Source organism: Cololabis saira, chromosome 18 (assembly GCF_033807715.1).
Source record: "Cololabis saira isolate AMF1-May2022 chromosome 18, fColSai1.1, whole genome shotgun sequence".
Classification (NCBI taxonomy): domain Eukaryota; kingdom Metazoa; phylum Chordata; class Actinopteri; order Beloniformes; family Belonidae; genus Cololabis; species Cololabis saira.
The window spans coordinates 14649476-14667391 of NC_084604.1; the positions used below are offsets into that span (position 1 = coordinate 14649476).

A 17916-nucleotide genomic window follows, 5' to 3' on the forward strand; every position below is an offset into this window, starting at 1 on the left:
TATGAACATTAATCCAAACATTAATGCAAACTCTAGTCTAGAACTGTTATTTTGTGGGAAACAAATGGAACTGCACATGAACAAGTTGAGGTTTCCGTCTCCAGTCTGAAAAGTAGAAATAATAGAAACAGAGTTGACAGAGCTCCAAATTTATACACTGGATATCTTTATGAGTCTAAAATGTCATCTGTGATCTGCTCGCAGCCACAAGTCAAACTAAAACCATCTATCGTATCGCAGGACTAACCTTCTTCATCATTTGCTCTTATAGTCTGTAGTTGAAGTGCCTTTCGTCATGCTGTCACTCTTATCCCCTGATTTTTTCTGAAAGGAGACAAATGTAATAGTTATAGATTTCATCACCATAGCAAGTTCGTTCAGTTTTTAATGGAATACTCACCCGTATCATCTTAATCAACTCCTCTCTGACCTGAATATGACACAAAAGAGATACATCATAGAGCAATAACCTTGAAAAAGTCCTTTACATCCCGAGTACACAGTGAACAACAAGCAGCATAGTTTTTGGACATTTCTTTCTCTCTTTCATGATGCGCCCTGTGACATCAGTTTGAACTTTAATCTATTGCAAATCAAAACCAATTTCTGAGAACCAAAACCCAAATTCTGTAACCAAGAACTCAAACTCTCTAACCAGGAGTGCGAGCAACCTTCTCAGTTACACTCTGCTCCTCATCCGTCCCAAAACCATCTCCGTCTTTCTTAGGTGAGCTTTCGCTTTTTTGCGGTTTTGATTCTGAAACAAGTGTCAAATCCGCGCCGTGATAATCTACAGCAGAAAGGCGGGACATAGGCGAGATCTGGCAGCTCATTGGCTACTGAATGACTGAGCGCCTTATGTGGACGTCAAAACTTACTTAACGCGGTCATGGAGAACCAAGAGGCAGCGGTAGGTTGTTAATATGTTTCTTCTTTATCACAAACGATAAAGTTGTCAGTGTCGTTAATAATATTAACAACTGATCTCCATCAGCGTGGACATGAGGCACTGAGTCATGGGTAGCTAATGAGCTGCGAGATATTGCCTACGTCCCGCCTCCTCGCTGTAGATTGACGCACCGCTACTTTGACACTCGTTTTCAGACTTTTCAGAATTGGAAGAAGAAAAAACTCAACTGAGAGACATTGTTTAAAAACTGAGATTGTTTTAAAACTGATATTGAGAAAAGAAGATGATTGCGCTATCACAGTTTTGAGATGTTGATTTCTTGGTCACAGATTCTGGGTTGTTCTCAGATTTCTTGATTCACAGTAGATTTGGCTTTCAAATGACGCCGTAGTGCCCAGTCTCATCTTCAATAAATTAGTAATTATACTTACAAAGATGTCTTCCCGCTGTTAAAAATCCCTGACTTACCTTCTGCTCTGCAATACAGCCTGTTAGCAAGATGAAAAGCCCCTGCAGGAGAAGGAGTGAAGTGTGGAGTGGTGAGTGTATGTCTGTACATAACATTTATCTTCTCATATTTCTCAGATGAATTTCTCTTATATTCCACCAGCATTATTTGTTAATGTCCAATGATAAATGTATTATTTTTACACCTCTATCGTCAGTTTGTACTGATCAGGTTCTATGTTTGTACCAGCAGTCTTTTCATAGACTTTCTGTGAAATGACCTCAGTCTGTCACTTAAGTGAAGTAATGTTGTTTTAGTCTTTTCAGAAGATAAAATAGTGATTCATTTTGGTGTTAGTCGATTTAACCAAGTGATTTTGCCTACACACATATTCTGCTCCAACTTAGAGCTCTTTAGATTCACATAATTTTGTTCCCTAATAAACATTTACACTCCTTGCCATTTAATTATAAACGTAGGTTTCCTTAAAATTGAGTTTTTACTTGTGTGAGAACTGCTATCACATTACCTGCAAAGAATTGAGGATAGTGAAACTGTACAAAGCAAAGTAATACATCTTGTTGTCTTCGTCCAGAATTTGAAGAAAGAAGCCAATAGCCCATGTTACTCCAAAGACGGGGGTTAGGAAGACCACCACTTTGAGGATGCTTTTGGCCATCTCCTTCTCATCTGTCTTGCTGCTGTCAGGCACTGAGGTCTTCATTAGCGTAAAGATGACAACCACCATGGAGAAGAGATTCGCCAGAATAATGGTTCCCACGGGGAGGATAAAAGCGTGAATGGAGCCCACTAAAAGGCTTTCATAAACAAGCCAGCAGGTGTTCCTATTGTAGTAGTCCTTCTGGGTGTATTTGTAGTACACATAACTAGCCCCCACAAGTAGGATTGGCAAAACATAGCCCAAAATGCTAGAGAGGAACATGAAAACCCTTTTCCTCAGGGGGCTGAAAACAAAGATGAGCTGGTGGACGAGCAAGACACTGAGGCACAGCATCCAGGTGAACATGGCCAAGTAAAACACATGCTTGGACACGGTTAAAACTAGGCACCAGCTGTCAGGGAGGATCTTGGGATTGGTAGAAGCCAAAAAGCTGCAATCAGCGAGCAAGCGGAACACTGCGATGTTCACCACGGCTGTGTGGCGGAAATGTGAGAGGTTGGTCTTGATCACAGCTGACCACACCAGAGACTCAATGATGAGAAAGATCAGCAGGCAGGTAATGGATACGGCAAGGCCCACATTGGTGATAATATCAAGGATTTTAGACGAAGCTTTGTCAGATATTTCTCCCTTGGACATGAGGATGGAGAATGAAGTCAGGTGGTTGCACTCGCAGATGGTTTGGTTGTTTTTGGTGGTGTTGAGGGTGCATCCAGTATCCGACCAGTCTTCCAGCGTGGTGTCCCAGAAGACGCAGAAACGTTGATTGGAAAGTTGTTGCCCGTCAGGGAAGGCCAGATTAATCCCGATGCCCGAATCGCTATTGTTCACAAGAGTGGCTGACACCAAGAGGTCGGTGCGCTCCGTTCCACGAAAGCCGTTCTTCAATTTATCCATTATATTCTTCACAGCTGTGACTTTTAATGTTCCTTTAGTCATGTTCAGATTTATGCCGATGTCAAATGCCGTCACATTGCAATCAGCGTGTGTGCAAAATCTGAGCTCCAGGTTTGAACTGTTGAATCCCTCACTCGTGTTGGTCCTGATGTTCTTCACCAGATTTTCCACAGACAGAAGGTATTTTGATGACATATTGTACCGAACCGAGTCGTTAGCCCTCCTCCAGGTGGAATTTAGCACATTGCTTGCTGCATCAACCAAACCCTGAAACAGAATTTTTGGAAACACAATTTTGTGAAAAATGTGTTTCTATAAGTCTGATGAAAAAAAAAAACAAACAAAACTTTTTTCACAGATAATCATCACTTATCATATACTTATTATCAGCTACTCTTAATGGGGCTGCAAGTAATTCTTGAAGCATGTTTCAACAAAACTACACATTTGGACACAATACTTCTGCAAACACCAACTTTTAATTTTACAGCTAATTTGAGAAAACTTGTGGTAATGGTTTCGTTGTTATGATGAGACTCACAGGTGATAATTCGGTTGGGATTTTTTTTTTTTTATGGATTTTATGATTTGCTGGCCTAGTTCCTGCTCAGATAGTCATCAGGGTGTGAAGTGGATCACTTCCACGTTTTTCCTCAGCAGGTAATGACCACCCAGCAGATGGATTATATAGACAAAAGTACACTGTTAATGATTGTATGAAGGTGTTTCAGTCAGATTTGTTACTACGGCTGTTTTAACTCAAGCACCTAGTCATGCAGTCTTGATTGTGATACCACACGCATTGATCTGAAGAGCTCAGAGACTTCAGGCGGGGTACTGTGATAGGATACCAACTTTTCAGTGATGTAGTTTGTGAAATTTTATCCACGCTGAATATTTCGCAGTCAAGTGAAATTTATGTTATGAGAAAGGGGAAGAAACAACAGCAACTGGGTTGTGAAGCAGGAGACGCCATAAAATCCCGGAGCGAGGTCAATGGCTGCTGAGGAGTATGGTGTGTGTGAAAATCGCCAATGCTCCGTCATTAAAATAAGGACAAAAGCTGTGCAGTGGGAGCTTCATGCAATGTGGGATGCTAGGAGCATGTTACCTGTCTGCTGCTGCACAGTTTGAAGCATAGCATTGCCCAAAATGTCTTGGGATGCTGAAGGATTAAGATTGCTGTATGCATGGGAAACCCTAATTATCCCTCCACCACTAAACTTCACAGTGGGCACAATGAAGTCAACTTGGGGAATGTGGTTTTCTATTCCTTCATGACTGTGCCCGAGTGCACCAAGCAAACATTATAAACACCTTTAATGAGTTTGGTTGGGAAGAAGATGGCTGGCTCTCACAGAGCTGAGCTAACTCAAATCTGGGCTATCTGAAATCTGGACAACTTTTGGTACAATACATTGGGAGGACAGACTTGACGTGGAGCTGGGCCTAAAATTGCAACAGCGAGCTTGCCAGGCAAGATAAATTAGATGGCATGTGAGAAAGAGTGTGTCTTGCTTCTTAAGTATGTATATTAACTAGATGAAGTGACTGGGAAAAACCACGCAGAGAGATGAATTCAAGCATAAACCTTGATGCGTCTGTTTGGTTGAACTTGCTCCCAAGGATCACCTCATTTATGGTTCACTTGCGGTACTGGAATGGATTTGTTGGCCAGGCCGGGCCCAAACATCAAGAGCAGGGCCTAATTTGGGTTTGGGCATGTGCTGTTTGTGCCAAATGTGGTGCAAATGTCATGAGGTGGCTTTTACATGTGTTACGGTAACTCCTGTAATGGAGCCGTAGATACGTGGTTAGGTAAATCCACCCACCTTGAGCCAACACTGCCAGTTAATGCCAAATTTGGGTCATAGAAACTGCTGATGTGGACTGTGTTTAGGTTAACACTATGACAGTAAACATGATAACATTTTCACCACAACTAAGCATGTTGGTCCATGTAACAGGGTGGCAAACTGTGGTAAAAAAGTTAATGCACATTAACTTTTTTTATGGCCAAGCCTGAACATTTTAGCTCAAAACTCTGCACATATTACAAAATATATTTATTTAAACTTACGGGAAAGACGCCCTCTTCCAGGACAATATTTTTTGATGCGTCTGCCATTATACTAAAAATGCCGACAGAAGCGTTTATGTCGGCCAGATCGTCGCTGGAATTAGAACTTGATTGAGTGTTGTTCTTCATCCCTTCAAAGATGTTCTTAGCCACTTCCTCTGTCGCTCCCATTCCATCTAGGAAGTTCTAAAAATAAAAGAAGCAACAACAATTTGTTTCTTTATGCACATATTTACAATTATGTAGGTATATATAATTATGTATATACATATATGTAAAACTTCATTTGTCTGGTGGCCCAAAAAATATTTTCTACCGTATGCGGATATATCCCACCTAAACATGAACAAATAACTTTACATGAATTGAAAAGTGTGTGACTATTTATTTAATTTTAAAAGGAGGGGGAAAGTGGTGAGCTCGTAGCCTTTAGCTGTTCGCTCACCCCTTTTCCCTCCTTTTTTGGGCTCTCTCTTTTCTATTATCTCCGATACTTCACAAACTTGCCAGACACCAGTGTGAGTCGTGGAAGATTATACGAGTAACAGGAAAAGAGTTGTATCAGACCATAGCCGAAAACGAGAAGCCGTGCGCGACTAGCGCTACCTGGCTAGATCAACGATGCACAATGAGACTTGGGTTGAATGGAGACACACAATTAATAAAGGCAATGGCCTGATAAATGCCTGTTGATTTGAGTGATTTAAGCAAATAATCGCCTGGACCTTTATTTGGTGTTTAACGGTATATGTCTATATACAGTATATATACCAGACGCAGCAAAGCAACTCCAAAACATAACCAAGCCTCCTTCATGTTTCACTGTAGCTACAATCTTCTTTTGTTTGAAGGCTTCAGTTTTGTGTCTTTGAACATTGAGCCAAACCATACCTCAAGTTTTGGATTTAAAAATACGGGAAATTTTCCGCCGCTCTCCCACCAGCCCAGCCGCGGTCCGTTATTACATTTTAAGACAGATTTACTTACAAACTACAATTATGTGCTCATAGCCTGATAGGCCGACCTTTGTTGACACGGAAATGCTGTGGACATTCCTATGTATGTAATTCCTATAATAGAGCCTAAATAAAAACACAAAGGGGAATTAAAGCACATTTATTTATTTTAAATATTTTCAGTTTATATACACATGGATTTTCTTAAAGTGAAACATTTACATTTTCTTTCTATTTGTCATTTTCACTGATGTGGCTCTCTGGCAGGTGCTGCTGACGGACATCGGCCCGTCCCCCATCAGAGACAATAAAAAAGCAGTTACACATCTTTCAGAACTTCTAACTGTTCTGTTCCCCGTCCTGCTCCTCTTTAGGAAAGGAAATTGGGATTCTCATTTTTAGATTTGAGATATTTACACAAAGTCTTCTCTTTTTGGGCAGAAACGTCTTCTCTCTCGTTACATCCATCCATCTCTCTGATTTGTTGTTCGGAGTTTGTTCCAGTTGTTGCCGCTAACCTCGCGAGAACTGCCACCCAGGCTACAGCAGGTGGCAGTTCTCGCGAGGCTAGTGACAATTCAGTTTGCTCTTTAAAAATTATTATATTATAAAACGGTAAATTTATGGGAAGATACTAATACGGGAGGAGGGCGGGAAAGAGGGGTGAAATACGGTAGTTTCCCGGCCAAAACGGGAGACTGGACAGGTACTGTATGATTGAGCTGATGTGACTTCCCAAAAATACCATCTCCCAGGAAACTTGTGATTCGTCAGTATGGATTTTTGACAATTTCCAGCCTGGCTTTTATTGATGATTAGCTTTTTTCCCCCTTTCTAATCTCCTCTGTCAAGTCTCTTCTTTGCTTCCTCTGCTCCATGTTCGGGTGTGGTGAACACCATAATACCAAACAGCTGTGACGTCTTTTAACCCTTTAAATAGTCCGACTGACTGACCGAAGGATGATTAAGCTTGTGAAGCTGATCACACTCCCACGATTGAACGTGTCACTGTGGTCAAATTATTTTCAATCTTTTCTAGAGTGCACAGCTAATTTCTCCATGCCATTTTCATTAGTTTGACCCTTTTAACAATTCTGTTGAACCAAAACTGGGTGTATGTACAGTATGTGTACTGGCATCTCCGTCTACAGTTGGAATTAAATACTTTTCACCTGTCAATACCTGTCAACCTGACAGCAGACATAGATAATCAGTCTAAGTTGTATCACAGTTTCACATCTGAAATGGCATTCTACTTGTTAGTGTAAGAAGTAAAACCAAACTCACTTCAGCTGCATCGGAAATTTTGCTCAGCTCCTCGTTGACACAGTTGGAGAACACGTCCTGCCACGTGCCGGGTTTGTCACAAGTACGTGACTTATATCCAACTCTGCCTTCTGCGCATGTTCGATTTATCACTGTTGCGCCGGCTGGAGATTTTGGCCAAATGTCTCCATTTAAGGTTTCTTCTTCACAAAATGATTCACCAGCTTGGCAAAAGACAAAAAGTAATAATATAATTCTACACTACAGTTAACTAGTTGAACTTTAAAGTAGTTTAAAATCAGTTAAAAGGATTGGGTACCGTAGATCACTGGGATATCCACTTCCGCTGTTTTTCTTTGGTTCATATTGTTTAAAACAGTAATATACACACGATGTGGCTCCTCAGTTTTCTCGCAGCTCACAGAACTGTCATAAGTGAAGCTAAATTGACCTTTTGCTGCACAAAAAACAAACAAAAAAAACCCAAAAACAGAATGTTAACATCATGATCAATTTTGGATGTACAGTTTAGACATTATGCGGGAATAAGACGGGAATTGTGTAAATGGATTACAGCTAAGCCTTTCTGGGAATAAGGAAGAAGAAGACACATGAGAAAAAGGATTTGGCTTGTTCGACCTGTTTCAGTTGTTTCAGGTGTTTCCTTCTCACTGCTGGTCCATCTAACTTCATATTTTGCAGTGTTATTCGGGATGGTTGCTGTGACCTTTACAACTTCGCTGCTGCCGTCCAAGCAGTCTGCGACGAGAGGTTCGATTGCCAGGGTAATGGTGTCGGGCAGGGGAGCCACATCCAGCCGGGTCCTGGCTGTGTGCCTGACTGAGCCGGTAGTGAATCCACACTCATACATGCCTGTTGGGAACATGTAGGCGAATAACGCAAACGAGTCTGCTAAGAAAAGCTTCGAGACAGTCTTTAAATGACTCAACATCAAATTGTAAGCGTGAAATAAGACAGTTGTGATATCTGAAGCTCGACTCGTCGTTTAATCTGAAGCTTGGGTTCTAGTTTCATCATTTTTTGCAATGTGCTCCAAAAAGAAATGTCACAACCAACACGAGAGGTCTCTTTTTTCTGTGTGTTTGCTTAAACCTGATACAGGTAAGTCTCAACATCAGTCTTAGTCATTTGTTTAACATAAGAAAACACATATCTTAAGCAACGCTATAATTTGCTGTTAAGTCTCAATAATTGCATTTCCTTTACCACTAGAACTGAGAAAAAAACTAATCATCACAAAGAAAAACCTGTCAAATGTCGCAAAAGACCTTCTAATACTTTCACAAGGTGGTTTTCCAGACATGTCGACAGTCCAGTTTAGCACAAAAGTGTAGTGGAAACACCTATAGCGCATTTGCACGTCTCCGGCAGTCCTGGATGAGACATAGTCAGTCGATATAAAGTCATCAAAATCTGCTTAACAGCTGTTTTTGGTCTCGTTGATGTGGTGCAGTTGTGCCATAACGCTGCTTAATCACTATGCAATACTGTATTACATAACAGATTTCACATAATTTGAATGATCATTTGATTGATCATCCGCTGGACGAGATTCTAGGAGAGTCATAAAAAGATCTTTAAAGGCCTTTAAATGTCCGGCACTGTTGGGTCTGTGCTCAGAGATGTCAAAGTCTGACAGGTAGACTGGACTTCGGATGACTCTGTACCAGTCTGCTGTGGTGAAGAGAGAACTGAGCAAAAGCCAAGACTTTCTCTTCACCAGTCAGTTTGGCTCCTGTCCTCACTGATGAATCGTGGGTAGAAGCCAAAGGAATGAGGTTGCAAATACATGGAGGTGGATTTCCTCTGCAGGGTGACTGGACAGGAGTCGGTGGATCAGGTGTTTGGTTAGGGTGCCTGCCCGGGTCTTCCTGGTGGAGCTGGAAGAAGAAGCTGGGGGTCTCGGTTTAGGCTTCTACCCCTCTGTCCTAAACCCAGTGGAAAGGGAAGATAGCGGATGGATGGGTGGATGCAACATCTCTCTATATCTTTTTATGCAACAGTTCTCGCATGCATTGTGGGCTGCGATCCAGCCGACCTTGAGTTGGAGGCTGCTGGTACAGATAATGGATCGATGGATGCTGTAATGTGCTGCTCCTGTTTACGACTGACTCTGGGCTTTTCGCGACACTGCAATATCGTCCAACCAACACCCACGCACATGTCAAATCCCCAAATCACCTTTAATCTTTAACAGAAGGATGAAGCTTTTACTTGCCTGCCCAGATGCCTGTCACCTTCTTGAGGGTAACCCCAACACAAGATTTGGACACAGGATCTGCACACTTGAGGTCTAGTACGACTTGATCGCCATTGTTGAGCTCAAGGCGCTCAAACTCTTTGCTGATGTTCCAGCCAGCTTGGTCTGTGGCCTCCTCAAATGTGCATTTAAGGTTTTGCTCGGAGTCATACTTCACCATGCCTGTTAGGTTAGTTATGTTGACCATCCCTGTGTAGACAGAGGATTATAAATATATAGAGTAAAAAATAAGTAAAAGATTTTAGTCCAAAGAAACACACATCAGAACATCTGCCTCAGCTGCTGTGATGCATAACGGACATGTCGCTGGATAAGTGAACATTACAGTCAACAATTCTGGGAGAATACTGGTTTTTCCAGGTGGATGAATACAATACAATGTATTTTTTCCTAAGCTTAGCTTAAATATGGGACACCAACTCCAAGAGTCTGTTCTTTCACCAAACACTTAATGTTATTTGGTTGCCATCAACATCCTGGCCATTAGAAATATCTTCAGCATGTGATATGCTGCCCCCAGTTGGTCTGGAGTGTTATTGATTGATATCTCTTTTTTATTTTTATTTCGAACATAAGCACAAAAAAATACATAAATTAACAAAACAGCAGAACAATTAAACAATAACGTAAAAAGAACAATAATAATAATTAAATAATAAATTCACCATTGTAAACAAAGTAGAAGAGAATTAGTTATTAAATATGAAAGAAAAGAAAAAAACTTGACATAGTTAAAGGTTGCACAAATTAATACTAAGAATTTTATAAATATAAATTGTGGTATACCCAAGTATAAATCACCTGAGTTATTTACCCTGGGTTGCTGTATTAATCTATATGTAAAAGACAGACATTATTTAGGATGTGAATTTATATCCCCCCGTGTATAATCCTAGTCATTATAAACATTCTTACTCAACGATATTTCTACACACATTAAAGCATACATATACACATCTACTTGTTTCAGTTCATATATGTATAGATACATGCATTTCCACATACATATATGCTCATATTTACACCCACAACCATACAAGTCCAGTCCAAACATAAACATGCATATACACACACACACACACACACACACACACACACACACACACACACACACACACACACACACACACACACACACACACACACACACACACACACACACACACACACACACACACACACACACACACACACACACGCAAATATACGTATAAACATCTACAAATACATATATTTCCATACCCATAAGTACACTGCAAATTTCCCTGCTGTGGGACTAATAAAGGAATATCTTATCTTATCTTATCTTATCTTATCTTATCTTATCTTATCTTATCTTATCTTATCTTATTTTATCTTACACATATACACATACATAGCGTCCCTTTAAAGGATCACTGTGAAAAAGACAGTATGTCTCTTTGAAAAAATATGCAGTCATCACTCTTTCAATATGTTTATTCTTAAGTTTCTTTTCTATAAAGGGAAAAAGCAAAGACACTGAAAAGCATTTTATTATTATTATTGTGTAATATTGATGCCTCTTGTGTTTTGCACTATCCCCTTTGCTGCTGTAATCTGGAAATTTCCCCTCTGGGGGACTATTAAAGGATTTCTTATCTTATCTTATCTTTATCCCACAGCTGTTCATTCTGGCTTTGAAAAGGACACTTCCAAAAGTATCCCATAATTATTTCCTCTACTTGTTCTAAAAATAAATTAACCATTAAATGTAAGATTTTTTTCAAGTTTTACAAAAGCAGATGTTCAACTGCAAATTAAAACAATTTTACCAAGTGCACAGTAACCTTGTTAACTTATATCACATATCACTAGAGCAGATGTATCACATGTAAGTGTCCCCTTGTTATTTCACCTCTCCTTCGACTGACGCATAATCAAGTTCAGCAGTGATCTCGCTGAATGCTCAAAACCACAAGCTTTTGCTCAAATCTCTGGCAAAAAAACCAGCGCGCACGTTTATGAGTTTTAGCCGGTTAAGCATTTGAAAATGAGCAGTTCTCTGAAAGCATGTAGTAAAACTAAACTGTTGAATAAAACAAGTTTACCAACCGTATGTATCGAAAGCAATGGCTTTTGGTGTCAGATCAGTTTCCAGTTTTGCCACGATCTCATGAAGTTTAGAGGTGTTAAATCTGACGGTGGCGTCTAACCTAAAATCACCGATCTCTGAGCTTGTGTAGAAAAAAAAGAGAATGGTTAGTAAAAGAAAAGTGCATTTGAATGTGTTCATGCTGTTAAGCAATACAGTGATTGTTATTATTGTATGTATGTATGCAGTGTTTTTGTTTATTTGCATCTTGGGTTCTCTGTCTGCTGTTCTGCTGGGACATGTGATTTTCAGAGATCTTTAGTTTATCTATACAGGAATCCTTAATTGGAAGCTGCCTTAATCATACGATTGATTAGTTCATGGAAAACATCGGGCTTGGGTTGCAACGATGCTCTGATTTGCCCATTACTTGGCCAGGGGTGGGGTCAGGAGACTTTATAAGGAGAAAATGGTTCAGCAAGGAAGAGGCTGCCGTTGGAAGAGTACCTCTTGATCTAAGCTATGTGATATTTTGTTGTTAGTTTTTTTGGTCTTTAGGTTTCCCGGCCTGGAACATATTTAAATGATTTACACAAAACTCTTGACACACTCCGACGTTGATGCTATAGATTTTCTAGACTGATTCCAAAATTAGTTGTGGCCATAAGTCAAGTCAGCTTTAACAAAACAGGAGTATAAAATACTGCAAATCCCCTCTCAGTATATTACACCCGAGGTACAGTTAACTCCCTCAGTTATTTCCTCCTATCTAGATCCTTTGTCCGTTTATTATTAAAACTAATATGTGGTAAAAACATACAAACAAAAAAATGAATTGATATACTTTTAAAGTACAATACCTCTCAGTGATGTTCAGGGACTTCACACCATTCAAGGTCTCAAGGGTCAAGCGAAGCTTTGGAAAGAGAGAACGTGACACCATTTATACAAAATACAGAAGCAAATATTTGAGTATAGAGGAGTTTAATTTTGACATACATGGTCAGTGTTAGCGCTGCTCCATGATGATGACAGTTGTATTGATCCATTGAGAAAAACTGTGTTGGTTGCAAACATTGTCATTAATCTCTGCTCTAATAATAACAAATGTTAAACTGGAAAGAATCCAAAACTTTCTGCTCGTGTACTACTCCATTATATGTTTAATGCTAACTAGTACACCTGAGAAAACAGTTACCGTGATCCGCGCGAATGCACACTGGAGATATGAGGGACACGTTATGTTCACACGTAGTTTCACTGCAGCAGCCGTAAGTGTAACACACTTCGTTTGTCCAGACATATCCTGCAGAGCAGTTGCAGGTGTAGGCGGGACCGATGATCACACACTCTGGAGAGGGAGGGAAAAAGCAAACACCTGGGAAAACACGTCACATGCCCAAAGATTCATTTTAATCTTTCCTGTTTTATTTTTCCTATGAAAGGTTTTATGTTTTCACAGCCAGGCGTCCACCGTTTCTGTGTGGGGCTAACATGTTCTCCCAGCCATGTTTCAGCCTCTGGAGTTGGGTCCAGAAGGGTTCTTTCCACAGAACCACAATCAATTTAAATTAAATATATGACCAAATTTAAGACTTTCAAATGTATTAACAACTATTTGAAGATAAGTACTTCCATTAAATATATATTTGTAAATACAACCATCATCTTTGAGACTTGGCTGAAGTCTCGAATCCATGGACCAAAATCTAACCTTCATCCCAGGAGATGCTTTACTAGACCTTCACTGCTGATGTCTTTACTTTCTGCTTGTTTGGGACCATTTTTACTTTCAGTTTTAGTCTTCAAAACGTACCGAGTTTCTTTTAGTACACTCAAGGTCTCTATCCTTCTGTATTTATACCGTGAAGCTCCGTCCATCAGTTTTGGTCTGAATGTGAGGCCCCGTACCTCAGAATGCTTTTCTTATTTTGTGACATCAATCACGGCGTCAAACGCCAGTGAACCCTGTTCCACTGGCAGCCGCACATGCCCTTACCATAACAATACCACCACCGTGTTTGACACAGGATGTGGTCGGCTTTGGATCATGAGCTATGCCTTTCTTTCTCCAGACTTTGTTTTCTACCTATCATTCATTAATCTTTGACCGTGACAACAATGCTTCTGACGTAAAAGGATTTTTTCTTACGAAAAACTTACCTGCAACGACATCTATGTCTTGAAGCGTCACGGATTGAGCGTTAGCTAGTGTGAGCTGGAGGCCAGGAGGCCAACTTTCCAGGATCGTATTAGCGTCCAGCGTGACGTTACTCTCCACCATCACCTCACCAATGTAGATGTCTTCGAAGACAATCAGCAACATGGCAGAGCAATTTATGACAGTCAAGAACCCTTCCAACAGGAAATGTGACAATTCGTGTGAAGCAAAGGAACAAGCTGCGATGAGGCTTTCAGTCATGCTTTTTGGGAGAATTTCAGTTTGCATATCTGCTCTATGAAATTATATTCATGCGTCTTACCTGCTGTAATGACCTGCAAAGAGAAAAACAAAGATGATTATTTGTTTTGATCATTTCATGTCTTATCAAGTGAACAAGGGAAGAGGATATGATACTCTGTAGAAGCTACATTTCCATTAGTGTGGTCCAAGGTTAAAGTGCAACTGTAGTCAATCTATTTAGGGTTTCTTTCTCTTCTTACTGTGTTAAAAAATGGTTAGAATCCACTGACTGAGAAACCATCCACTCCATACCACCTGATGGTGAAAGTACACAAATAAATAAAAGAAGAAAAAGACAATGCTTGTCTCTGTTCGGATTTGGGACCCACTATTACCCCTTAATGACCAGCTGTCCCACAAACTGAGGAAAATGTTTAACTTTAACTCAAATTTATTTAATGAAAAGATGGTTCAGTTTAAACCTCAGATTGGACAGAATTAACCGTGATTTCATGCACAAACATGAAACTGAGAAGTGCTTCCAAAAAGAGCCAAAAACATGTATCTCAATCTGAGTTTTAACTTTACGTGAGGCAAAGGCACACAACCCGCGTCCAGAAACGGGTCCGTGACCCGCTTTCGAAGCCATTCCGATCACTCACTCACTCAGAGCCGACGAGTCCTTAGAGATCCTTTAACTTGTTTGCAAGTTAAGAGAAATGCAAACAAGCATTGAAACAGGACTCCATCATCTCTAACTAACAACACAATAATGCATCTGAAGTTGGTTGCAACCATATATCTGAGGGTTATGAGGGTTCAAAAAGGTTTTTTAAACAAATTCAGTCATATCAATATCTCCTTATTTTTAACACAAGTGTAAAATTAGACATCTGTTTTGTCTGAAATGTCGACTGTTGGAAACTTACATTAATTTAATTTCATGACAGCACAGGAGGAGGATGTAATTTCGTCATGCCCCTGAGTAGTGAGTAGCATTAGGATCTGAGTTCTTGGGGTTTGGGATTCAACACTGCCAACTGAGATAAAAACAACTCAAGATTTTAAGGTTTTTACTAAAAATGTCAAAGACTGGTTGAAGCAAAATCAGAAATGTACGCATTTTTAATCACCTGTAACTGCTAATAGTAGCTATTGTAAATAGGATATAGCTTTGCATGTTGAAAATTAATGTATTTTTGTATTCTTTTTCTCCTTTCTATCATTTTCTTTTACTAAAAGCCTAACTAGGGACAGGAGATGGAAACTAGCAATAGCTATACTCTCTGTATGCAGAACATCAGTCACATTGGCTTGTTTGTAATGAGTGAATGTGATCACATGTAAACCTGCATTGTCCCTATTAAATAAATTAAATTAAATTAAATTAAAACTCCTGCATCCGCCCACAGGGATCAGCCCATCAGTAAAGACGATAAAGAAAAGGAAGGGGTGGTCGCGATAACTAATGAGAAATGAGTTGCAATGAAAAGGGACATTTGAGAGGGCTGAACTGAGATATCTGCCTCCTACGGCAAAGAGTCAACACCATCCAGCGGTTTTTCAGGGCAGTGCTGAAGTATCAAACCCGCAAAGGGGATTTGTTTTGGCCCTAGAAAGGTTAATGAGAGTTCAACTCCTCTGGATCCACACCAATGGAAACAGGCCTAATGTAATATTCAAGGATCAGCACCCGTCTGTTGGTTTTGGTCTTAGGAATAATCGTGCCATTAGAGAGACGGCACCTACCTGGTATATACACACAGCTCCAATCAGAACGATAAACACCCGACTCCACATTGTTGCTCTGGTGGAGAAAACACACAAGAGTAATTCATGAAAAGCAGAACTTAATTAACTAACTGGAACATATAAACTCTAGAAAGCCCAGATAGCAGCCACCACATATAGAAAAACAAAAACAGGAAGTTCATACTGTTCAAGTGAGTTTAGACTTCGATCAATAAGTTCAGGTTGGGTCCTGAATCCAAAACATACTGTATTAACCCCCCTGATTATTGCTGGTTTGGCATCCCCCACCTCATTTTTCATATCCACAGGTGATTAAATTAGAATATTCCAGGCTTTTCTATATTTTTTCAGCTCTCCATTAATCCATCACAACTCAGTTGAAGAACTTTCCTATAGCAGATGAAACCACAAACCATGAAAACAAAACTCCCTTGAATGCAAATTAACTTTCTTCTTTCCTTTTTAAAGTGGAAATATTGTGGAAAAGAAGGCAAGTAAAGCTAATTTGTACGGCACATTTAACTGTAAAAGACGTGGTTGAACATTTGAGCTGTTTTCCTGATATTTAGACCAAATGATGTAACAGAATTTTAATAAGACCACATTAAGTGTAAAATCAGTTTTGGTTGAATTTGATTAACTGCAAAACCTCATTTATAAGTAAGTGAAAAAGAACTTGTTTCAAGAAGACTATTTTAGATTATTTTGCAAATTTTAAATTGTAGTCAAAAATCTCATGGACAACGATACGTGTGCTGAAAATAAGACAATTTTGCCTAGATTAAGGAATATTGTGCTTGTTTCTAGATTAGTTTTTGTGTACTTTAATATTTGGTTAAAGAAATATAGCCAAGTGAACTTTGGACTCCAGTTGTCACTCGCGTCATCTGTTTATTGGTTAATGGCACTAATGTAGCACATCATCAAACCAGCTCCTACCTCCTACTCCCTAACTAACCCTGGTTAAATAAAGGATAATACAAAAAATATCAACCCACCAAAGGACAGTGTATCTACAAATGACTGTGGGCAATAAACGTTTTAGGATTGTGGCAGTTCAATTGTTCTGCAGTTTCTTGTTTGAAAATACACATAATCCTTGTTAGTCAAACTTTACAGTTTCAGTATCCTTTAAAAGTCACTACAGTGAAATAAAATATATAACCTAGAATTGGTTAACTGGATGAACATTGCAATTTGGTTCAAACTTGCCTGATTATTTGATTTGACTCATTATGACAGTCAGAATCTGCTGGTGTATATTTAACTATCTCAACAGGGCCTCACACTGTATGACCATATTTATGGTTAAACCTTTTTTTGACACTCAAATCGGCACATATCTGATAATTATTCCAGAGCACCAAGAGCTTGCATTTTCCTAAGAAAACCAGTTTGCATAAATTTGCATCCGGGCAGCGCACACAAACAGCGGGCTGACAGTTTTCACAATGCCCGGTCATGCCCAGGACACATCCAGAACAGCCATAACCCTGTCCCACATTGTTTTCCTGTGGCTTTTGGACACAGCTTGCTAATCAGTTACTGCTACTGTGGCTATTTAAAACCTGATCCGCAGCACAGCTAAAAAAAAAAAGTTATGTCTACTTAAGATCAATATAGTGAAAGAAAGAGGCTAACTTGCTCCTTGAAAGTTGAATAGTCTCTTTTTTTATACCACTCGTTCACTTACCGATATCGATGGCTCGTGAATGTTTCAGTCCAACTTTATAACAAAATTGTGTTTTATCTCTGTTCTTCAGAAGGTTGCAATTTACTGTAAAACAAAAAAAAAAGTTAGTTTTCCCATAAGAACACAAAAGTCGGCTCATTTTTAAAAGTCACGACGTCACGGGGAAGCATGTCTTTTGGTTTCCATTTCTTCCAGATATAATTTTGTCAGATAATCATAAATCAATCGTTCTTACCTCGGCTTTACTGTTGCCCAGACGGACAATCTTCACCGTTAACCCGGTACGGACCGAGCTCTGCATCCATCAGGAGCTCATCAGCTTTAGAGTCAGAGTAGGTGAGAACATCCGTCTCAAAGACAGGCTGGACGGCGGTGTGTGCGTTGAGGGGAGGTGTTTGGTGAAGACGAGGGAGTTGCTGCGTTGACTCACTTGCGTTGAAAGCACATTTGCATCCATGGCAGGTCACCATGGCGCCTGGACCAGGCAGCATATG

General features: G+C 39.8%; 1 protein-coding gene across 1 annotated transcript; it reads right to left on the bottom strand.

The window, feature by feature from the left end:
- Positions 1–247: 247 nt before the first annotated feature.
- On the bottom strand, positions 248–17780 carry adgrf3b (adhesion G protein-coupled receptor F3b). The gene is made up of 18 exons (XM_061746961.1): positions 17658–17780; positions 17423–17506; positions 15727–15784; positions 14057–14069; positions 13737–13877; positions 12772–12924; positions 12573–12631; positions 12434–12489; positions 11594–11715; positions 9479–9709; positions 7879–8112; positions 7559–7696; positions 7261–7463; positions 5018–5203; positions 1888–3204; positions 1379–1420; positions 401–430; positions 248–324 (listed from the first exon to the last, which is right to left on the bottom strand). The coding sequence occupies exons 3-18, from the start codon at positions 15775–15777 to the stop codon at positions 256–258; spliced, it is 3045 nt and encodes a 1014-aa protein (XP_061602945.1). The 5' UTR covers positions 15778–15784; positions 17423–17506; positions 17658–17780; the 3' UTR covers positions 248–255.
- Between the last annotated feature and the right edge of the window lie 136 nt (positions 17781–17916).

What these genes read in the sequence shown, in the direction of transcription:
- adgrf3b (XM_061746961.1), bottom strand. Translation starts at nt 15,777, where the DNA reads ATGTGGAGTCGGGTGTTTATCGTTCTGATTGGAGCTGTGTGTATATAC. An exon ending in TCCCTGAACATCACTGAGAG is followed by an intron (nt 11,716 to 12,433) that starts GTATTGTACTTT and finishes TTTCTACACAAG; the next exon opens with CTCAGAGATCGGTGATTTTA. An exon ending in CATTGCTTTCGATACATACG is followed by an intron (nt 9,710 to 11,593) that starts GTTGGTAAACTT and finishes CTGTCTACACAG; the next exon opens with GGATGGTCAACATAACTAAC.